This window comes from Schistocerca americana, chromosome 1 (assembly GCF_021461395.2).
Source record: "Schistocerca americana isolate TAMUIC-IGC-003095 chromosome 1, iqSchAmer2.1, whole genome shotgun sequence".
NCBI lineage: Eukaryota > Metazoa > Arthropoda > Insecta > Orthoptera > Acrididae > Schistocerca > Schistocerca americana.
The window spans coordinates 1,035,751,677-1,035,766,682 of NC_060119.1; the positions used below are offsets into that span (position 1 = coordinate 1,035,751,677).

Below are 15,006 nucleotides of genomic sequence, written 5' to 3' on the forward strand. Positions count from 1 at the left end.
GAAAAGCAAACAAAGCCCGATGGAGTGCCTCATGGTTGGCAGCGTTGAAGCCATTCATCAGTCACTGGAATGTCTCATCCTAATGAGTATGACATTGGCATTGGTAAGTGATGAACAGGTGTTTCAAACTGTGGTGACCTGGATGTTTCCATACAGGCAAATGATGATTTCCAAGTAGTATAATAACAAAGCTAAAACAAAAAAGTTTGAATGACCCAAGCAATACAGTCTTCTCACATAAGGATAAACGAGAAAATTATGTCACTGAGATTACTAGTTTATTTTTTTGTAGTGAATAATATGTGAATTATTCTAAGTCATAAGCTGTTGTCTCTGAAGGTAATGTCTTGAAACAAACATCAAGTCCAAGTTCAACCATCCGAGGAGCTTAGTGTCTTTTGAGGCCATGGTTGGTAGAGACGATGGCTGTGGTAGTGATTGCAGGCTGCTTGTTGCGGGGCTGCTGTGGATGTGGTGACTAGAACTATGGACATTGTGAGAAGTATGCCCCATTACTAACGGACCAAGTTCTATAAATCTGTACCATCACCAGAATCCATACCATTCCAAATATAATTATCAAGGATTTTGACAAGAGTTTTCTATACTGCTGTCAAAATAAGTTAGGCAGGAACTTCTGGCAGAGATCATTCCTGGCCATGCAATACAAAATTCAATCATTCAACAAATATGGTGTAGCCTCTTCTCCTCTGGATAACTTGTCTGTTATCTGTCTCATAGTTTCATCATTCTCTGATATCTGTTGGTTCATTCAAACAAAGCCAAAATGCCCCTAAAATTGGATTAATAATATTAGAATTCAGGAGCTGCTCCCCCTCCCATATGGCTACATCTACCTTAAAATCATCTGGTTCAGTCTTACTTTAGACTATCTGTAATTAGATTGTCAGTGACACAACATGATTGACTTGCAACTGAAATTTTGAAATATGGGTAGTCTAGCTTGCTATCCTACCAGCACATGCATGGGTAAGCTCAAACCCAACTCAAGGCCAGATTAGGAGTTTTGTGTGTCTGCAACTCATACACAATATTTTCCCTTAAGAGATGACAACCCAGAGGAGACACAGAATACAGTTCGCCCATCTTCTTGATCATCTTCAGTAGGAGAGCTGTAAAATCAGTCAGTGAAACATTAGTCTGGTCACTGAATAGGGTGTACACCAAAGCTTTGTTAAGCACTTCAGAAGCATCTTTCTGAGGCACCTTCCATTTAAACTTGTGCCCTTTTTTCCAATTCATTCAGGAGCATGGCTTTCAGATTAAAATTTGGAATAAATTTTCGAAAGAAAGACAGAGAGAGAGACAGAGACAGAGAGAGAGAGAGAGAGAGAGAGAGAGAGAGAGAGAGAGAGACACTCATAATATTACTATTTTCTTTGGATTCATCAGCAGTGGGCTTACCCTTTATTGCCTCAGTCTGACTTAAGTCACCCTAACTCTGTCTAGGGTACCATATGACACAAAAACATCATCTATGTAAATGCAAACTCAACCTAAGCAAGTTTTATCAATAAACCTGCTCTCCCTTAATTGAGTAAACTCTTCCATCAGGTGATGTGTGTGTTCCCCCCCAATTGCAGATGAAATTGCTCTATTGTCTAGGAAGCATATCTCAACATCTAAATTTGATATCCAAAGACATAAACTCCAGCAATTGGGACATAACAGAGGCTTTGATTGTGAGACTAAAGTGTAATGGATTACATTTGAAGAGATCACAATTAGTAGTAAATGTTGTAATATATTTGGATCCCCCATCAAGCACAATCTGATAGTAAGCTTGGTTGAGAGTCAAGGCAGAAACAACTTGTACACCCACATACCAACAAAAACAGATGTGCATAACTGCAGTGGAATAGACCTAAGGACCACCTGCTTATTTAGCTCAGCCTTGATGTGCCAGGATCATTTGGCACATTGAAAATAGGTTCTGAACAGGGTGAGTTTGAGGGGTGGGTCATGCCCTATTCTAATATTTCCTCTATGACACACTTCCATTCTTTCATAATCACAGGGGATAAATAATGAGGTCATTTTCTCAATGGAATTGTATACATAAGCTCAATCATTATAAAAAATGAGACTCAATAACCCCAGTTTTATCAGTCAGCCCATCTGTAAATTCAATAAATACACACAGCTATTTCTTCTAATACAATAGCATATGATCCAACCTTACAGTACTATCAATACCTTCCTTTACCTAGGTAGAAACTGATGTTACCTAGGTAGAAACTGATGGATACTTCATTGGTACGCAAAATAAAAAGGTGTGATCTTTACAAAATTTAAATGTAAAGTAGTCCTCCCTCATTTGAGATTAACCTGGTATTGTGGATAATGTCTGAACCAAAGATGAACTCGGTAGACAACCCTTGAGCTGAGCTGTTTTTAATATAACAACACAGGTAAATTTTCGAATACGCAGTTTTATCTTCACCCAACCTAATGTGTGCACTGAAGTGGAATTAACTAGGACATATGAGACTGATGCTGGGTCCAACTTCGGTTAGCCACAGTCAGATTGGTGAATAAGAACAACCATATCGCAAGATGGGAACAAAACTACCAGTATGAATGGGGTCCAATTTTGCTGTTGAGCCTGCATCCCTTTACCCATACCTAGAGCTGTAATTGACACCCCTCATCTTAGTTTCATCCTTGATTCTCTATTATCTTGTCTCCCTTGCGGACAACACTGTCTAAAATGTCCCTGGTCTTCACACGCCAAATAACTGACATGTCTCATGTACTGTAGGCAGGACCTTTCACCTACTCTACCCACAGTAGTCCCTACTCCCTGCCTGCCAACAATGACTGATGTACCTAATTCCATTAATTTTTTAAACCAAGGCTTCCAAGTACAATAAGCTCTTGGGAGGTTGGTCAATAATTAATGGCAACCTATTCAGTGTATAATTCCCCTCTCCACTGTCTAATTTTATGTCCTGTTCCATATACGAAAGACAAGGCACTTGCTGTGTATTTTACTCTGTTCATGTACTCACCAAAGTGTCCCCATCACATATTCACAACCATAATCCATAGCAATCAACTGTCATGTTACACTTCTGGAAATTCCTCTTTGGAGATCTGTCTAGGGAACTTCCAACTGTTTCCTATGATACAGTGGTCCTAGCCTTTCCCTGGACTAACCTCGCCTTTATTTGGGTACTGTATCTGCAGGATTTCAATAACCCAAAGCCTGAACACTTCCTTATGCTCACTAAGTGGGGAAAAAAATCATCATAACTGAAATAGCATCAACCAAAAATGTTTCCCCTTCCTTCATTCTTCCTGAAGAGGACATGGTAACATTGAAAACTTCACCCCACTAATTAGTATCAACAGAAAGATCCCCTACTTCCCAATCGTGGCTACCTTCACCATCCTGCTCCTTGTTTACCAAGGCCCTATTATCCTGTACTGAAATGATAGTATGCCATTTAGCATTAACTCTACCTGTGCAGCTGTTGCCTTGAGACACTGGGCTACATATCTTTGATCCCCCTCCTTACATAGTAACTTCAGAGCACACAAACATTCACATAATGTGCTATCCGACCTGCAACCTCCTCAGTTGGGACCACGAAGGTACTTTCCTTTCCAGAATGAATTAATCTCGCTCGTGGCTAATTGAACAGTGGCACTGTTGTTCCACAGAGTTTAATCGAATTGATTCTGGCTAAGCTTACTGGATCAACTCAGGTGCCGTAATTCTAGAAGCCTGCCCATGAATTGAGTGATTGGTTGATTGATTGATTTACCCATGGAGACAAAACAATAGTGATCCTAGACACCTGTTACCCACACAGAAATTGCGTTTGTTGTACTAAATCTTTCTCTGTCAGTGGAGAAGAGCCAACTAGTACCTTTAAAGAGTAGTGCAAGTCCCTTTCCTATATCTGTGTTAGCCACAATTTCTTCAGGAATTAATGACATAAAAATGTGGTGTCTTTTGGTCTCCAGTGCTTCACATCAGAAGATTAAATGTGGAGCAATTTCATCCCCCATACCATATAATTCACAGTTAGGTGCTACTTTTCTCTACCTATCAGGTGCAGATGTTTCCTTAAGTTCTCTTGGCCAGTCATTAGACCTCCCATGAGTTTAATCTGCCTCCTGTTCAAGACCAGGATTTCAGAACTTCTCTTAAAACGTGATTTCAGCATCATTAGCTTGCTATATTTTTGTTTTTTTCTGAGTTTTTGTGAAATATTTTGCATGCTGCCTACTGATCCAGTTATGTAGCTTAGATTCTACCATCATCCTAGTGATAGTTAAGACAGGTTCTGGTTCAACAAATGGAGTTATTGCCCCTGTGCTGGCCCACCTATCCGTGTGACCTATGGCAGCATGTTACCTGTAATTTCTGAGTGCCCAGGCACCGGCAGCAGGTTTACGTAATTGCTTTCCCCATCATCACAAGGATTTCATGGCATTCTACAATGATCTTTATTTAATTACACAGGCTGATGGAGATTTCAGAGCTGCTTGGCTGTCTGAATGAAAGTAGATGCTATGATCCTTGTAATTTCTATGTAGATTCTGCTCTTCACATACTGTGATAGTGAATATCTCTACCTGGAATACTGTAGCCAGCTCCCCTAGGGAGATTGCACTACATAATTGAGGCTGCACCTCATGTGCCTTTAGTCCAGCACTTTTGTCTGATTTTAACCCATCAGTAAACCAGACGAAAGCTATCATGTATGTTTCATGGCTCCCTATTTAATATGGTTACAGAGGAAGGTTTATTGAAGCAGCTGGAAGTTCTTGTATAGCCTTGACCCCTACCATAGGCCAAGTCATTATCCCAAAGTCACTACATCTAAGGAACATCACTAACAGCCATATCTGCAAGAGCACAGAGGCCGAAAGACACAAATTCTCTATAGTTACACCACACACACACACACACACACACACACACACACACACAACACACACACACTTTCCTTCTCTAAATATACCTGGTATTAATATGTCACAATAATGACAATAAAATTTGCTCGAAGGAAAAAAAAAAAAAAAAAAAAAAAAAGTGGAAGCAAGTTGTCACGCCACTAACTTCAGCAGGAAATCTGAGCCACAATCACTATAAAATGAAATAGGTGAACTAAGATACATAATCATTTAACATTAAGCATGGCCGGATAGTGCGTTCATCTAACTCATCGTAATTGCAGAAAAAAGCAGGGAATTGTCTGTTAAACAGTAGTACTTCATTTGGGTATCTTAAATACAGGGCACACAGCACAAAGGTACAGGCACTCCATTCATAAGAATCTTGCAGACACCAGGAACAAAATCAACTACATCATTGTTACTCTTCTGTGCTGTTGATGTTTTCTGCTGTTGCCCCCAGCTAAACTCCTCTAACAGTGTAGGTGTCCAGTTCGTTCCATTGCTCTCTGCAAGTCTCCACTCAGTCGCTCCTGCCACTGCTTCGTGGACACCCAGGCCACTAGGTGCAACCCCTTCTATATCTTACACTTACCATCACCATGCAGGTATGGTATAGTATTTAAGTGATCTCTATATCATTGGAACTTTTGTTGGGTGACTCGAAAGTATGGATATGATGTTTTCAGACATCACTTACACCTCACCAGTGTCCGCTGCAGGATGCGACATAATGGCAGTGTGTCTTGTAGACAGCAACAATTCACAGATTAGCAACCCAGAATGCTGAATTCTTTGTGAATGTGGTTCTGTGCATTTAGGTCAGTGGTGTTATACATTATCAACAATGTGCCACAATGTTGGAACATATTGGGCAGAGGAACAATGGAAACTCACTGAATAGAATGCTGTTTCGTTCTCTCGTAAGTTCCAACTGTATCAGGAGACACACGCACGTGCACGCATATGACTCTAAGTACTGCATATATTACCAGTATTGGTTGAGTGAAATGTTTAACTTCTTGTCAAGTAGTACATTCTTGTGAATCCAATGGTAATGATTTTCTGTCTTACAGTATTGTTTCTGTGTTACTTGTGATTTTGTAGTCTTCAAATTTCTTAGCCTTTGAACATTGGTAGTAGGCAAATGCAGAGGTTGAGGTGTGCAATCTTGATGGATGGTAGAACCAAACAGTCTCCATATTCTAAAATCTCCTTGTTTTTAGCTGTTTTTGTTGGGGTACTGCTTTTGAGTGTGGGCTTGCCCCAGAATATTATCACACATTACATTGATGAAATAAAGTACACAGAGTAAGCTCACCTCCTGATGCAGTCATTGTCATAGTCTGTAATTGCACATATGGTGAATTTGGTTGAACTTCAGCATTAGAATTTGTAACAGCCAGTTCAAATTTGTCAATATACACATCAAAGAATTTTTGGACAAATAGTTTTAGATTTTATTTTTTATATTTATGTTTTTAGCCCTGTTGTTTGTTATATCCTGCCTTGTGCAGAATTGAATGCATTGTGTTTCTACTGAGTGACACACCATTTGCTGAAAACAAATGAAGGTTTTTGATTAAAATTTCATTTATCATTTTATTTTGGTGCTTTTTTACTAGGCTTGATTGTGATGCTTGTGTTATCAACAAACATAACTGTTTCAGCTATCAGAATTAGATGGGAGGTTATTTGTGTATACTGAGAGTGGGTTCGATTTAGAATCTCTAGGTGTAACTCATAATTAAGCCTATAGATCAAAATGGTATTGAATGATGAATAGTAACTGTTTTATTACTCTTATTCACAAGTGAAAGCTATAACTTGACAACTAATAAACTGCTCTGTCAAAAACATTAAAACAAAATGTAAATGAGTACAAGAAACTCATTATGTAAATGGGTGGTGGATGGATGAGAAAGGAAAGGGAAGGAACTATTGATGTCAGCTGCATCTGACTTTATGCGGAATCAGTGGCGACAAGTGAAAATGTTTGCTGGACCGGGATTTGAACCCAGGATCACCTGTTTACTATTCTGTGTCTGGGTGGTGTAGTGGTCAACTGCTTAGTAAGAAGAAGATCCTGGGTTCGAATCCTGGTCTGGCACACATTTTCGCTCATTGCCACTGATGCCGCATAAAGGCCTGATGCATCTGACATCAGTAGTTCCTTTCCTTTCCTTTCCTCCACCTCCAACTTACATAATATGTATAACAGCTGCAGATTCTGCGTGGTATGTTCTTTTGGACATGCCAAAAGGAACAGACAACACATTCATGTAACAAAAACAAAGCCATTGGACAAAATAATAATATAATAATCAATATTTCATTTGCTGTCTATAGCAGGTGTCTCCCACAAATCTATTGGAACACTAGGTGTTCCTCCCCCCCCCCCCCCCCACCCCCCACCCCTGATGATACATTATGAAAACCATCTAACGTGACCCTTCACGTCCTGTCAGCTTTTAAATATCGTATGAACCAAATACTCATTATCATTATATTTTGAAAGCCATAACTTTTTAAGTTTCTCAAAAAGGATCCTGCAATTTGCTTAGTCAGATGCCTTAAGCAGATCATTTGTAGTAGCCAAAATTTTGTTGTCTACCTGTTCCAGTGTCACTCAGTGATTCAGTGGGGTCAGTGTCAAATTAAAATTCCAAAGATCTCAAGTTGTCCTCAGTCAGTCCTCGATCTCCTCTGCTTCTTCCCCCCTGGAAATGATTTATTTATATGAAGGATGCCAAGTTGTGTTGTAGTTCATAGTTGATATTGAAGTAAGTGGGTGGATAAGTCACTACAAAGCCTGAGGAATCATCTACAATAGGATCATGCCTATTAAAGCACTTAACGTTCAAGCTAACTGTTGGATTGAGGACAGATTTTTAATTTTTGGTCTGTGAAGTGGTAGATAGCATGTTTGGTAGAATGGTCTTTTGGAATCCAAATTGTAGATGACTCAGAAAATCATATTTGCAGATGTGTTGAATTATTGCTAAGAACAGTACTCTTTTGAAACTTTTGAGAAGGGTGTAAATAATTAAGAGAAGCGTTGCTACCTGTGTCAAAAAGGATATAGAACAAAAGCATACATAAGCCTGTTTTGAGAAAGACAAAAATTCTGGGAAAGCGATGCATTACATGTGACTAAATAGACCTATATCAGGAAAACATACTTTTTGAAATATTTTGTGAAATGTAATCAACCCTTGAATACTTGGTTTCAAAAGAGTGAATGATTTTCTTGATGTCCATGGAAGATATTGGAGTGACCTCAAATCACTGTTGTCTGTGTTACATGAATTTGGACTGTTCTTTTTGCATTGCATATTATTGATTATTCCACCAGTAATTGCTTGTTTCTTTGCTTTTCAGATCTGTACCTGCACTTTTCCCTTACGTCTCAGCAGGAAACACAATGCTATTCGTAAAATAGCATTGTGTCTGAGAAGACAGATGAGTTCTACAAGTGAAAATGATGTAATTATTGAATCTGTGAACGATAAAGGAGTCATAACACTTAATCGACCTAAAGCATTAAATGCTCTTAATTTATCTATGATACGAAAAATATTTCCAACTATGAAAAATTGGGAGAAAGAGAAGAGCTTAGTGATAATGAAAGGAACAGGCGAAAAGGCATTTTGTGCTGGAGGTGACGTAAGAGCTGTAACTGAAGCTGGTATAAAAGGTACAAACCTGGGAAGGGACTTCTTTCGTGAAGAATATACGCTTAATTCTCTTATTGGCACATATCATATACCCTATGTAGCATTTATAGATGGCATAACCATGGGTGGAGGCGTGGGACTTTCAGTCCATGGTCACTTTCGTGTAGCTACAGAGAGAACTCTTTTTGCAATGCCAGAGACCGCAATTGGATTATTTCCCGATGTGGGTGGCAGTTACTTTCTTCCTCGATTAGGTGGTAAATTGGGTTTGTATCTTGCATTGACAGGATATAGACTGAAAGGACCAGATGTTTTGAAGGCAGGCATTGCAACTCATTTCTGTGATTCCAGTAAACTTGTTGACTTGCTGGATTCACTTTTAAAGTGTCCAGGCACTCAGAATGCAGTAGAGGAGGTATTAAATAAGTTTTCAAAATCCAGCACGTCAAAGACATCTGAATTTAGTCTTACACCATACATGTCAATAATAGATTCCTGCTTCTCAGCACCAACAGTGGAGGAGATATTAGAAAGGTTAAGAGCTGAAGGTTCAGAGTGGTCTCTGAAAACAATAGAGACCTTAAATAATATGTCTCCAACTTCATTAAAAGTTACAAAAAAACAACTAGAAGAAGGAGAAGGCAAAAGTTTATTGGACTGTCTGAAGATGGAGTACAGACTTGCTGTTCATGCATGTGAGGGTCACGACTTCTATGAAGGTTAGTACCATGCTATGTGATCAAAGCAGTTCCATTATATGAATTAAATGGCAAATGTGTAGGATATCATTATTATAATGCTTGATTCATAATAATACATCTTTTGCCCTTATTAATTTCCGCACACAATACAGCAACCTAATGGATGTATTAATCAGTTGCCTTAACAAGAGTACACCTTACCCAATTGAATCCCACATTGTAAAACATGTACTATTTTCCATTTACACTTTTGATTCTTCTCCGTTGTGGTATTAAATCCTCTGCAGCTTCATCCCATCTTCCATAGCACTCCACGCCCTTCTGACAAGGGAACCTCCCCATCGCACCCTCCTCAGATTTTGTTATAAGTTGGCACAGTGGATAGGCCTTGAAAAACTGGACACAGATCAATTGAGAAAACAGGCAGAAGTTGTGTGGAACTACGAAAAAAATAATCAAAATATACGAACTGAGAAGTCTATGTGAATGATAGGCAACATTTAGGACATTGTGAATTCAGGAGTGCCGTGGTCCCGTGGTTAGCGTGAGCAGCGCCGGAATGAGAGGTCCTTGGTTCAAGTCTTCCCTCGAGTGAAAATTTTACTTTCTTTATTTTCGCAAAGTTATGATCCGTCCATTCGTTCATTGACGTCTCTGTTCACTGTAATAAGTTTAGTGTCTGTGTTTTGCGACCGCAACGCAAAACCGTGTGATTAGTAGACAAAAGGACGTGCCTCTCCAATGGGCACCGAAAACATTTGCTCGCAAGGTCATAGGTCAACCGATTCCTCCACAGAACAACACGTCTGATATATTCTATACGACACTGGTGACGGCATGTGCATCACCTGACAGGAATATGTTGTCGACCTATCTAACTTGTACACTTGATGAATGGGTAAAAAGATTCTTCTACCTTGCCCGATTTAGGTTTTCTTGTGGATGTGATAATCACTCCCAAAAAAGTGATGAAAACATAAGAGTTTGGCACATAAACTGCAACAAATGAATGCAACAGTTTCACAGTCGCACAGTTTTCCCTGTGCTCTGTCAAAACATATGTTTTTAACGTTTTCAAATTTTTCCATGTGTAGACCGTCAAATCCTGCATGTGTCCAAGCATATCTGAACATGTCGTGGAATTTTGGAGAGCGAAGTTGATTTTGTTTGAGTGCCTGAACTTTGATAATTGTCTGAAAATAAAAAATTAAAACATTTCACTCGAGGGAGGCTTGAACCAAGGATCCTGCGTTTTGCAGCTGATCACGCTAACCACGGGACCACGGCGCTCCTGAGTTTACAGTATCCTTGATGTTGCTTATGTTGCGCATGGACTACTCAGTTTATATATTTTGCTTATTTTTTTCATAGTTCCATACAACTTCTTCCTGTTTTCTCGATTGATCTGTGTTCAGTTTTTCAAGGCCTATCCACTGTGCCAACTTGTAACTAAATCTGAGGGGGCTGCGATGGGGAGGTTCCCTTGTGAGGTATCTCTAGATAGATTTGAGCCCAAATGGAGGCTAACTGCAGTCGTTCCTCCGAAAACCATTCTAGATTTAGATGTAACATGCTCCTCCACCTCTTTGGTAAGCCACTCATCCCCTCTTTGCTGTATCAGGCCTCACCTCTGCGGTGCCAGTTCCCAGAAGCTGGTCTATCATTCCAGATGGTAGTCTAAGTGTGTAGGCTGTGTTAGCCCATACATAATTATTGCAGCTTGCTGCTATACCTCATACATTCTATCATCCATATGTGACAATTATTAGAAATCAACATGCTGAAACTGAAGCACAACCATTGGTGACAACTAGCTACTTTAAGTCTTCAACACCAGATTCCTCTTGACCTCTCAGGTCCAGTTTCAACACCAGTTTCCTCTGTACCTCCCAGGGTCCAATTTTGTGTTGGAAAAATTGTGCAACTGTGTCACTTTATCAACATAAGAAGCTCTGACATAGTTATGTGCAACCAGCTGCTAGTAGATATGCAAAAAGAATGCATACAATGGTAGGAAAGATCACTATGTGAACAGCCAGCACATAATGGATGTGAACAGCCAGCACATAATGGGTAAGATTCAAATTTCTGCCATATGTGACAACTGCATAAAATTCAGAGTTTTATGAGAGAACAAGTCTCTCACTGTAAAAGGTTGTGCATGGACAAAAATTTCTTACTCCCCTTAAAATTAGAGAAGACCTTGCGAGGTACAAACTTTCACAAAGATTTAAAGTCACTTACTTTGGTTCAGAAAGGTGTCCACTATTCAGTTATACATATTTTCAACAGCATGCCAGCAAACATGAGAAGTTTAACTAATAATAAAGTTCAGTTTGAGAAAAGTCTAAAGGAGTTATTGGTGGTCAACTCCTCTTGCTGTATTGATGAATTTCTTAGCAGAACTGATTGATGCATGTATGGTATTAATAATACCATAAAATGTGAATATTGCATACAATCTGACTTCTGTACGAATTTTGCCCAATTCTTATAAATAAGTGCTGTAAAATGTTTATTTATTTATTTATTTATTTTTTTTGTTTGATGATGCATGTTTATGGTAGCCTAAGAATTATGATAGGCACCTAAATATATTGAATGTTTAATATTTGGTGAAAAGTTTTAGATACCTTTAAATAAAAAAGGCTCAAGGCCCCACCTTTTTTACCAATTCCTCAGCCACAGAGGCAATTTCATTTGGTATTTGTGGAATATACATTACTTTGTAAATATTTATTGTGTGCAAATAAGAATGAAAAGTACTTCTAATCTTGTCTCACATTCTGGTGGCTCGAGAAGAAGGTTAATATTAAAGCCGTGGATTGACAGGAAGCTTCAGTGGAGACCACTAAAATTTTATTTTAAGTACATTGTGTGTTTCTGACCAAGTTGTGTACACCTGAACGAAAAAAAAGGTCACCGACTGTACTTGACAGCACAGAAATAATTTTTGTTGAAGTTCAAGCTACCCACAATGATGTGTGAAAGCCAATCATGCTACAGAATAACCAGCACTTCCTGTAAAAGGGTGACACGTGTAACTGTGCAAGTATTTGAATGAGATAATAGGGTTGCAGTTTTATTTTTCAAACTATGTTTTTTTACAAAGCATTCTCATCACTTTAAAAATTCCCTCCATTATACATAATACAGTTGTCCAATTGGTGAACTCAGGGTAGGAAATAATTTTTGCACTTATTGACAATGATAGCTGGCAGCTCATCCCTAACATCATCATATCGGATCCCTTCTGTGCACTTCATGTGCAGAAACAAGAAGAAATTATGCAGAATTATTCAAGTGAATAAGGTGCAAAACCAAGGGAGTTGCGCCAGATTTTAGCCACAGACTGGTGCATGGTGACAACTGTTTGAGCAGACGTATTGTCTTGCCAGAAAATTGTTGCTCGTTTTCCCCGTCTGATGCATTGTGCATGACTGTAATTGAAAAATGAAGTTATGTTTTATCCATTTGTCTTTGAATGTTTTTTGTTTATTTATTGTTTTTTATTTATGACAGTTATTGGCAGCAAGTGCTTGCTTTCTATTCTTGGCTTTCAGGCAAATCTCTTGATACATCGTTTTAAGTTAGAGCTTTTGTATTGGCGTGCTTTGCTAGGCTTGAGGTTCTGAATATCACTATATATCTCTTATGGAAAATTTGTTATTTTACACAGGAGTAAAAGCATTATTGATAGACAAGGGACGAAAACCTAACTGGAAACCAAGCACTTTGTCAGAAGTTACAGATGAATTTGTATATGCACAGTTTGCTCCATTATCCTCAGGTGAAGAATTGAAACTGTAAGATGTACAACACTTGTTTCACTGGTAAGTTTTAATTTGTGTTAAAGTATACATACTTACGTGTGTGCCACCCCAAAACTATGTTGAGGCAGTCAACATTATAGATTCAGTTAAATTTGCTGTGCGGTGTCAATTTAAAATAAGCAAGAGGGGCAATTTTAAGGTGTGTAGCAGAAATAGATGTAAACGGGTCCCATGAAAATAGTTAGCAGTGAGCAGAAATATAATAGTCACTTTTCTAATGTTCTGTCTTGGTGCTGTCAGAGATGAAAGATGAAGATTTTCATAGCAATTTTATTTCAGATTGATAGTATGCAATATATTGTTTGCTGAGGCGTCTATAGTAGAAAAAGTCTGACACTATGAGACACGTATCAACAAATTGTAATTTACAGAGATTTTTTTTATTAATTATTTGCAAAATAATGTTTGAATAAGTGGTCTCCTTTAATCTATAGGTGCTTGAAAATATTGATAAACATTTAACAGTACTGTTGCAAATCTCCCCAAACTTAAGGATAGCAGTAATATGTTAATAAATAATACAGCTGTATGTAAAGACTTGACACTGATATGTATTGTTTCATTATTTCTGTAGCCAGCTCTTCCCTTGTATTTTATCCAAACTGAATTCAATGTAATCTCACTCACCCAGGTCACATTTTTATGTTATTTTTAGACTGTAAACATTAAGGAAACATTCATACAATAGTTATGAAACAAGAAAAGACAGACCACCACTCATCTAACAGTATTTTTTTCCATTATTGGAACAATGAACCTGTAAAATTTACTTCAGGCAGTAGACTTGCATTCTGATGGTGTTGCATTTGCAGTGAGAAGCTGGGTGAGTAGTTTCATTGAAAGAGTAAAGTAATGAAAGAGATATATGAAAGTTGTTGGGATGCAAATGTGCTTGTAAACTGCAGTGGGCACCTTATGTAGAAATGTTCCAGATACAAATAACACATGAAAATCCTGTAAAATTTCATTTGTATTTGTTGCACAGCATGGAAATTTGTGCCTTACTTTAAACTGTACTCAGCTGTTGTTTCATTGATAAGAAAATATCATTAAAAATTCATAGAGTACAAAAGTGTGTTCTAGTGGAGGAAAAGCACTCTGTATTCATTCAGTGTATTTATGAATTTTTCTATTTGCAGGTGTGCTTATCTCAATACAAATAACTGCAAGTTACTGGGGGCAAAAATGGGAATAGAAAATAAATGGTAACTTGCCATAATGCTGTGAGTGCCTCTGAAGAAATTTGTGTTGGCTTATTGTAAGCATTTTATGTATGTCAAAATAAATATATATTTTTACTTTTTTATAGGCGAGTTGTAGACTTTTTATTGCCTTACTCTCCAGCTGTTTTGCACAAATTGGTCCACGTCTGTGTATTTCTTTATACAGGGTGTTACAAAAAGATACGGCCAAACTTTCAGGAAACATTCCTCACACACAAACAAAGAAAATATGTTATGTGGACATGTGTCCGGAAACGCTTACTTTCCATGTTAGAGCTCATTTTATTACTTCTCTTCAAATCACAATAATCATGGAATGGAAACACACAGCAACAGAACGTACCAGTGTGACTTCAAACACTTTGTTACAGGAAATGTTCAAAATGTCCTCCATTAGTGAGGATACATGCATCCACCCTTGGTGGCATGGAATCCCTGATGCAGCCCTGGAGAATGGCGTATTGTATCACAGCTGTCCACAATATGAGTACGAAGAGTCTCTACATTTGGTACCGGGGTTGCATAGCCAAGAGCTTTCAAATGCCCCCATAAATGAAAGTCAAGAGGGTTGAGGTCAGTAGAGCGTGGAGGCCATGGAATTGGTCCGCCTCTACCAATCCATCGGTCACCGAATCTGTTGTTG

The 15,006-nt window shown here is 38.4% G+C and overlaps 1 protein-coding gene across 3 annotated transcripts in view; it reads left to right on the forward strand.

The window, feature by feature from the left end:
- Positions 1 to 14,446, forward strand: part of LOC124616772 (3-hydroxyisobutyryl-CoA hydrolase, mitochondrial) — a 33,719-nt gene extending 19,273 nt beyond the window's left edge. For all 3 annotated transcript variants that reach the window (XM_047145182.1, XM_047145164.1, XM_047145174.1), the window contains 3 exons: positions 8,311 to 9,325; positions 12,987 to 13,140; positions 14,280 to 14,446. In XM_047145182.1, coding sequence (XP_047001138.1) covers positions 8,311 to 9,325; positions 12,987 to 13,117 — 1,146 coding nt within the window. In that variant the 3' untranslated portion in view covers positions 13,118 to 13,140; positions 14,280 to 14,446. The remainder of the gene's footprint in view (positions 1 to 8,310; positions 9,326 to 12,986; positions 13,141 to 14,279) is intronic.
- The last annotated feature ends 560 nt before the right edge of the window (positions 14,447 to 15,006 follow it).